This window comes from Typopeltis vanoorti, chromosome 8, assembly GCF_054136105.1.
Source record: "Typopeltis vanoorti isolate ZY-2024b chromosome 8, IOZ_Tvanoo_1.0, whole genome shotgun sequence".
In the NCBI taxonomy this organism is placed as follows: Eukaryota; Metazoa; Arthropoda; class Arachnida; order Uropygi; family Thelyphonidae; genus Typopeltis; species Typopeltis vanoorti.
Genome location: NC_143556.1, coordinates 50,791,542 through 50,801,244, shown reverse-complemented (window position 1 = coordinate 50,801,244; position 9,703 = coordinate 50,791,542). Strand labels below are relative to the sequence as shown.

Here is a 9,703-nt window from a genome sequence, read left to right as displayed (position 1 = left end):
GAAAAGCAAGTTTACCGTCCTGCAAAAGAGGCAAATCCAGTTGATGTAGTGTAGACAATGGATCGGGTAATGTGTAGTCACCCCTCATAATAAATCCAAGTAATGACGATGATGATGATGATAGGGCGGTTTCATATTGCTTTAATTTTAAGTATTTTTCATCACGTTCCCTAATTAAAAAATACAAACAAAACTCATTTTCAGTGCAGTTTTGGATATTTATATATTTCTAGAAATGTGATTATTATTATTATCGTTATTTTTGTTGTTATTTATATTTATTTTTTTTGTTGTGCTCCGTCACGAGCTTGTCATTTAAGAACATCATTGCATAAACAGTCCAGCTTCAGTTGTAGTATATGCACAAATAAAAGTCATTACAGCGCATGTGCAAAACAGCTTTCAATATTAATATTTGTAAATGACAACTTGGCAAGAAATCTTTTTTTTTTCCCGTCATAATAATATTAAAACCTAATCAAAGAAACGTATGATTAGTTTATAAGAAAAAATATATTGTAAAAAAATCAGAACGAGAAGAAATACATATACATTAATTAATACTTACTAACGAACGGTTTGTTGAGAACTTCGAAGAAGAAAGAATTCATTAATTTTTTTAACCGAATTATTAACAAAATCTTACCTGCTAACGAATAGCCCTAACTCGTGATAAAAATGGTGGTTTGTGGGTCTTCACAGGACGGACCTGAACTATGAAATGCTCGCCTAAAGGTGTTTATATAGATAACTTGAGCTAATTCCGGTTATCTAAATAAGGAGGCGAAGTGATAGCTATGATGGCGTTAGAAGCACACTTTAAACAACCCGATGTCGAGTGGACAGGCTCACGTGCTTGCGTTCCTCAGTAAGGCATTCGTCGTTTAAGGAGGCGAAAAAACAAAAGGATGTAGTGTCTAAGAAGGATGCTGGGAAAAGCCAAAGCAAGCATGATGACTTCACTAAATTAATTAGTGCAAAAGAGAATTTCGATTCCGATTACAACTCATGCGCAAACTTGATGCTTGAAAAATTCTAAGGTGGTTTCGAATTCATTGTTAAAATCCTCTCCCTCTCTCATTCTGGTAGATTCTATTATAATGCTAATTTTTTTTTTTTATTATTATTATTATTATTATTATTATTATTATTATTATTATTATTATTATTATTATTATTATTGCTATAAGGCAGGGCATTATTTGTGTTAACTGCGAGTGAACTCCGAGCTGTTTTTGCGAGATGAAAAAAAAAAAAAAATCGAATTTCGAACCAAGAACTCTGTCACCTCCATAACAAGACCGACCGTTTTAAGCAAAAATCGACATGCTAAAATGAAAATGATCTACCCAGGTTTCATTCGATGAGATAACATTTTATTATTGGCATTTAGTACGAAATGTTTTAAATCACAGCATAACGAATATGAAAGTAATGTTCAAAGATGCGTTTTTTTTTTTTTTTTTTAATTTGATTATTAACATCTAATGAAAAAAATGTTGAAATATCTTGGAGTTTTCTTTGCGTTGTGTAATATACGAAAAACAAGTCCCTCAAATGCTGCATGTAGCGAATTGAGGTCAATGTTGGATCCAAATTCAGATTGTTGACGACGCATTACGTTTAAGCAATAGAAGTTGTTAAGCTATTTCGTAACCGACGAAGAGAACTGTGAATGTTTTAAATCAGTGCATTCTTCTCTCTATCAACCACTATGACTTTCACCAAGCTCTTACTGTTCGATCATTGACATCAAACTATTTAGTTTCTAAGAATACATTACCACTTCATTTTCCTCTGTTGGAAAAAAAAATAATAAATTTGCGAATTTATCTGAGAAACTTCATGGTTAGTTTATCTGGTTATGAGATCAATGTACTATGGTGATACAGGTAAATCAGTGGACATTTTGTAATATCCTTAGTATGGTCGTTTTGAATATTTGTCTAAATAAAACACAAAATGGGATGTGATGTTTATGATTTCTCCTATTTTAGATTAAAAATAAGAAAATACAAACATTCACGACTCCTGTGTTAACTTACTTGGACTGAAACTCGCTCACAAAGATTTCTCGTATTCGAACATACCTCTTTTCAACCCAGAGAATACAGACAAGGTTCCCTCTAAACTGTGCATGTGCGCGCGGAGGGCAGAAAGGGAGAGCACATGTGCGTTAAGTTAAAGAAACATATTTATTTAGAGTATAATAAATTTAGTTTAATCCTTTATCCAAGTGTATGCAAACGAAGTTTGCGCCTGAAGTATCTTCAGGACTGAGGCAACTCGTAGTAAAGGTGGACCAAGCTCTCATCACTCCTTGTCTTAGTATCTCTCATAATACAAAGTACATCTCCATGCGGACATGTATAATGTTATGCATTAAGGGAAGGGCCACTACCCAGACCGGTTTCGACCTTTATTGTGGTCTCGTCAGTGGGAGCCAGGCCCTCAATAAAGGTCGAAACCGGTCTGGGTAGTGACCCTTCCCTTAATGCATAGCATTATACATGTCCGCATGGCGATGTGCTTTGCATTATGGGAGATACTAAGACAAGGAGTGATGAGAGAGAGAGCTTGGTCCACCTTTACTACGAGTTGCCTCAGTCCTGAAGATACTTCAGGCTTAAACTTTGTTTGCATACACTTGGATAAAGGATTAAACTAAATTTATTATAGTCTAACTAAGTGAAAAATAAACTTCCAACAATTTATTTAGTGTACTCTAGACAGTACAGTCACTTGAACTCGTACAAACCGTGATAGATTTTTGTGGCTGCGCAGATTTAAGGGAATTAATTTAGTGCTCGGAATTTTATAGGTTACAACTAGACGAAAAAAAGGGCAACATTAATATGAGAAATATTCCATTAGCGTATACATTGAATCTGAGATTGAAAACTTAGGCAGGAAATGTTTTTCATGCGCACATGAACAGAATTTTACTTATTTCATTAATAGGACCACCGTGATACAAGCCTTATTCTCCAATTAAAATTGCCATTTATTCATGTAATTTATATCTGTAGTTTATTTATGAAAAAATTATAAGTAATTTTAGGTGACAACTACGGGGATGTCTGAAGGAATTTGTCAGTCTTAATTAGTAGAATGGAATTAATATTTTTAAGTGCTACTTATTTTTTTGTTTCCCTGTGTGAGATAAATCACCTGTCTTTTTTTTTTTTTTTTTTTGTTTACCAGAGACGTTAGGATTTAATAACTCCATTATTAAATTAATTGTTATTATTATTATTATCCAATAATATTCTTTGAAGTGGACCAATGTATTGTTCTTATCCGTAATAAATTGTTGACAATGGAAAATGGATAGTTGAGTCCATAACAATAGTCATTATCTCAACAGCCTTTTAGGACTACAGAGGGTCTGGTTTCGTATCGGCCCAACGGCTACATTTCTGTCTTTTGGCCTCACCATCTTCAAAAAAAGAAATCTTGTTTCGGTCTAAATTAGTGTCACCAACCAAGAGGATAAGTTTTATTCGGAAAACATTTATTCACTAGGAGTGCAACTAAATTATTCTGATACCAATTTATACTGGCTTTTTGAGTATTTCTTTTTGGCACGATGGCAGATCCCAACGATCAGAAACACCTTACCAAAAGTGATAATCCTAATCCATTTGCAATTCCTGAACCTCATTTTATTCCCGGGTAAGTTATGTAATAGTGATTGATACTTTTTGAGAATTAAATCATATTGAGTTTGAACATTTTTTTGTTGTTTGTAATGTTCATTTATGTAATATCTCTGCTAATACAGGTATGGCGGTCACTGCCCCAATCTTATCCATCATATTGGTCAGAGCTATGGATGGTTAACTCATGCTGTGCTTTCAACCAATCCTAAAGTTGCAGAAAGATTGTCTAGCACGAGACCAGTTAATGTTCTACCTGATGGAGCTATAGCGAAAGCTCTGAAGGAAGAAGAAGAAGCTATCCATATAATAAAGGATCGTAAAACAGAAGGCCGACCAATACTGACCGATTATATGCTGCCAGGATATACAGGTATCAGACACATCATCGAAATGTATTTTTGATAAGTTATTCAATATTATACGCATCTATAACTCATTTATTTCACGTTGTGACATAAAACACTGTACAAACTTAAAATATTTAATATTTTTCTTTTTCTAGGCCATGTTCCAAGAGCCCAGACAATTTGTGGTAAAGGCTTTAACAAGTGTTGCATCCAAGGGATTGCTGATTTTACCAGGATGCAAGAACAACAACGCAATTTCGTCAAAATAAAAAGATCTACATCACAAACATCTTCAACGCCTTCTACTTCAGATGATGAAGATACAGAGACATCTTCATCTGATTCAGATGATGAAGATACAGAGACAAGAAAAAGAATTGAAGAAACAACAGAAGGTATGAGAAATTTACTGAATAATACATTTATATTTAAAATGTCCAAAGAATTTTTACTTTCTTTGATGAAATGAGCACATAATTTTACTCATGCAAATCCGAACATTATTAAAAAACTACTAATTTTTTATCCTTAATGACATTACTTCCAGAACACTCAGTCGCTTTATATATATTTTACTGTTATGTAATAAAATATGGTATATTAGAAAAATCGTTTTTCATTTTTTATTCAATCAAGTACTTTTAAATATTCTTAAAATTTATAAAATAGTAATTTATAATTTTTATAATTTCTTTATTTTATTAGATTAATTTGAAGATTACATAAAAATAGAGATTTTTATTTGATATTGTTATAATATAAGATTATATTATAATTTTATTATATTAATTATGTAATAGTTTTGAATAATTTCTTTAATGTTAAAATTACTTTAAAATTTTCAAATTATTATTATTATTAAAGCTCTGATCATGGCAGGAGGGTAACAGCAATATGATGGTTTTAATTTCTATTAAATTAAAATTATATTATTTTTAATTTATTATATTATTATATTTGATATTGTTATGATATAAGATTATATTATAATTTTATTATATTAATTATGTAATTGTTTTGAATAATTTCCTTAATGTTACATTTCCTTTAAATTTTTCAAATGATGGTTTCAATTTATATTATATCAAAATTATATTAATTTTATTATATTATTATATTTTATTATTATTAATATTATTATATTTTTTTAATTTGAATTTCGTGTATAGTCTCAATCTTGCTAAAAAGAACAGGATACGATTTTGTTAACAAAATCGTATCCTATATTATATTCTTATAGTCCTTATAAGGACTGGCTTAAAGGGGCAAAGCAAGAATGCTTTTCATCTTCCCGTTATCTCTAGAGGACAGTGTGGGGTTAAGGTGTTATTGAGCTATTAAAGCTGTGATCATGGCAAGAGGGTAACAGCAATAGCCGAGCCTCAGTTAAAACTTCATTGGCTACAGCATTGCCATCCATTACCCTCCAAGGGTCAACCACCTTTTCTTATTGTATATTGTATTCTTATCCTTGTAAGGACTGGCTTAAAGGGGCAAAGCAAGAATGCTTTTCATATCACCCGTTATCTGTAGAGGACAGTGTAGGGATAAGGTGTTATTGAGCTATTAAAGCTCTGATCATGGCAGGAGGGTAATAGCAATAGCGGAGCCTCAGTTAGAACTTCATTGGCTATAGTATTGCCATATTTAAAGGTAAAGACGTATAATTAGTATTTAGTTTTAAAATTTATAGCTGCACAAATAATGAGTTTTTCAAACCACATCTGATTCCCCAAATTATTTGGGCTATTAATTTTAAGATACTTTTATATCATGTTTATTTAATAAAATACATTTATTGCAAACTTAAATTTACTTGATAAAACAATTTGCAAATTTTAATTTAATGCAAGTAAAAAATGTTACATTTTATTGTAGGATGGGAAGTACCATCAAAGCAAAGAACCACGAATTTTTGAACCAGTAAATATTTTATGAAGTCATCATTCATTCTTTTACCGCAAATTTGGAATCATGATTAAAATAAGAAGAAGATCATCTGAGAAAAATTCAAAGAAGAAGCCACAAAATGAGCAGTTGTACTCCAATTATACACGACCGAATAAATTGTATATATATCCTCTAAGGACTACTGAATTAAAATACTTCACACATTTAAACACCAAACCAATTTAAAAGGAAATTTATAAGGTATTAATTCATTCTGTATAGCGGAATGACATTCACAGACTTTCCTGTCAAAATTAAAACCCATGGTCTATTTAGTTGGAAAGTGCTAACTCTATTTATTGGGCTAATCAGACTTTCAGAAGGCTGTCTTTGCTTTTTATATAAGAATGCCTTATTAAAATGATTTTTATATAAATCCAAAAGTAGTTAGATTAATCACGAAGCTCTATTTATTCATTGGGTGCCTTTTAAGATGCAATTAATTGCTTATCTGATTAGATCAAAAACAACTGAAGCCGTTATTTTTATTATTTAGAAACCAGAGTTTTGTTTTGTTTGTTTAGGAAAATATCGTTCTGATTTTGTTTGAGACCCGTTAACTTAATTCAGGAATGGATGAATAATAATATGATACTCAAGGATTGGGGGGGGAGGAAGGCATGGCTTTGTGAAGGTAGTTTCGATCGCTTGTTAATCTCTAGATACTAGACCAATATTATTATTATTACGTGAAATTGCTTTGTGTCAAGTCTTTGGACTCCCTGGATGCCTCCAGGGAGTCCAAAGACTCATCGAGGGAGGGCAGCTACTCTAAAACTCTTCGTTTCCACCACTTAATCCACCAACTACAGCGAACCGAATTATATATCGGGATAAAGAGTCGCAATATGTCTGATGTCGATTGGGTGGAGGGGGAAGTGTGCATCAATAAAAAAAAAGTTAGGTATGAAAAAAAGTAAAAATAAAGTGAAGAATTAAAAATCGTATAATGTATACATACCAGGAGTGTCAAACTCAAATGAGTTTGACACTCCTGGTATACATTATTGATATACAATATAAATAAATTAGAAAATTAATAACAAAAATTTTATTTATTATAAGCGTTACAAGACATAAAATAATAGTATAATGATTATGACAACTCAAAAAAAAATAATATAAGGAATATTTTTATTATATTAATATTTACAATAGATAGCATTTAATCCAAATTAAAAAGAAATTAAATTTTATTTAAATAAATCAAATATTTATTTATTTATACATTCTATAAATACAAAATATAAATACAATATAAATATAAATATAATACAAAATATAAAGCCTATATTTTGAATTTTTAAATGTTACTGAAAATATTTTGGGGGAAAATTATAATATTTTCGAGTTAAATACACACACACACACACACACATATATATATATATATACATGAGAATAATTGTTCACATAAATAGATGCTTCCAAAATAACGTAGAATATTTGCTGCAAACTTTTTTATTTCCGAATATTTTTGACCTAAATCACTGTATATTTTTGGTACACCAGCTTCTTGGTATTTCGCTTTTAGAATGGATCTTTTTGGAAATCAATAAGTTCCATTTGAATACAAATAGGAGCTTTTTCGAAATTAAAGAAAAAAGGATCCGTAAAAAGCGAAAAAAACTTCTTGCTCCTTGAAATCTTTAAATCGCCTATCAAATTCTTCTTTTATCTTTTCTAGTTTGGGAGACAATATTGAGAAAAGGTAAAACTTTGATTCTTATTGTTCAACTGTTCACACATAGGAAAGTAATTTAGAATATTCTCTTTTCAAGGATTTTGAAACAAAACTAACTTACATCTAAAACTTGCCTGTGCATCATACATGTGTGTTATTAACTGATCTTTCCCCTGAAGTTTGACATTTAAATCACTCAAATGTCCTGTAATATCAATTAAGAATGCCAGATCTTGTACCCATGTCTGATCATTAAGAAATGCAACATCATGATTTTCCATTTCTAGGAACAATTTGATCTCCTCTAAAAGTAAAAAAAAAAAGGTTTTTAGAATCTTATGACAAGATAACCAACGAATCCCTGTGCAATAAGGTAGCCCTTCAAATTCACTTCCCAAGTCTTTTAGAAATTGTGCAAACTGGCGGTGATTGAGGCCTCTGAATCGGATGAAGTTCACGGTATTTGTCACAGCCTTAAGTACGCTGCTCATTTCCAACATTTTGGAGCACAGGACCTGCCGATGAATAATGCAGTGGAAAGATTGCAGTTTTGGAATGTCTGGATACATTTCCTTTAACTTTGCTGCAAGTCTTGACACAAAACCTTTATTTTTGCCTGTCATTGCTGGAGCACCATCGGTTGTCAATGCTACGAGCCTGTTCAGAGGAAGTTGATATTTTTCAAAAATGCCCCACACGGCGTCAAAAATGTCTTCCCCTGTAGTGGTTCCATGAATGGGAATCATTTCCAAGAACTCTTCAGTAATATTCATATTGTCGTCGCAAGCCCGAACAAACAAAGCAACTTGAGCCACGTTGTGAATATAGAAACTTTCGTCAAGTGCAATTGAAAAGCACTGTACGTTTGCGGATATTTCTTGCAACTGGTCATGCAGATTATCTGCCATATCGCGATACACATTTTTGGGACATACGTTTTCGGCTGCTTTTATCATACATTCCTTAACCAAGGATCCGTCACTAAAAGGTTTGGAATGTTTCGCCAATAAATAGCTGATTTCATAACTGGCTCTCACTGCTGATGCATTATCTTTCATAATTTTTGAAAATACTTGTTGACTTTGAAGTGAATTCTTCATACTTCTTAATTTTTCTTCTCTCAGTTTACCCTCAAAGCGTGAATGTTGTTCTTTGTTAATTTTATCGTAGCGCCTTTTTATATTATATTCTTTGGCGACACTAATCGTTTCGTTACAAATAATGCACACAATTTTGTCCTTTGTTTCAGTGCAGAAGTAATTTAATTCCCATTTTTCTTGAAATTTTCTCCTCTCATCAGCAATTTTTCTTTTTCTTGTTGGCATGGAAAGCGACATTGCCTCGGTGAATAAATATAGTATTAATATTATTAACAATTTTTATAAAAATGTTTGAATAAAACCGCACAAAACTGTAGACCAGTGCACGATACTATTGCAAATAAAAATAAAAAATAATAATAAAACGGATTCTCTCACTGTTAGATCGTTGAATCGTGTTAGGCGCACTGACTTCAAAGATCACTGATTGACTGTAGCAGGCAATTATAAACTCATAGCTGAATTCCCATGAGTTCGTATGCTGCGCGTCACGTGAACAGCTGGTAGCCAATAGAATTGAACTTTTTCAGTACGCTACCAGCAGCGTGCTGTAAATTAACAATGAAAGCATAAATATAGTTTACGACTGATTAGGATCGGATCTAACATTGAAATTGCGATATAAATTTTTATTACTGCAATTATATTATAGCAGGTCGTTGCAGCCATATTGTAACTATAAATGTCGTATGAAAACGAATAAATCGATACCGTATTTACTCGAATATAACACGCACTTTTTTCCCCCCAAAATTAAAGCTAAAAACTCATGGTGTGAGATATATGCGGGGATTTTTAGCAACTAAAGTTTTCAGAAACAAAACAGAAAATGGGGATGACTTACCAAGAATCTCCTCTTCGTTATAGCTACTCGGCCTCCAGAGCGGTTTCCTTGTGTGCATTGTCAAAGTCATCTATCCAAATAGCTTCATCTTCTTTCCCATTATTCCAAGTAAAAAT

At 31.9% G+C, this 9,703-nt stretch overlaps 1 protein-coding gene across 1 annotated transcript; it reads left to right on the top strand.

Annotated features, from left to right (window-relative positions):
• The first annotated feature begins 3,589 nt into the window (after positions 1-3,589).
• Positions 3,590-4,719, top strand: LOC150103981 (ciliary microtubule inner protein 2B-like). Its single transcript, XM_090397114.1, has 4 exons — positions 3,590-3,675; positions 3,785-4,032; positions 4,165-4,404; positions 4,715-4,719. The coding sequence occupies exons 1-4, from the start codon at positions 3,590-3,592 to the stop codon at positions 4,717-4,719; spliced, it is 579 nt and encodes a 192-aa protein (XP_090253240.1).
• The last annotated feature ends 4,984 nt before the right edge of the window (positions 4,720-9,703 follow it).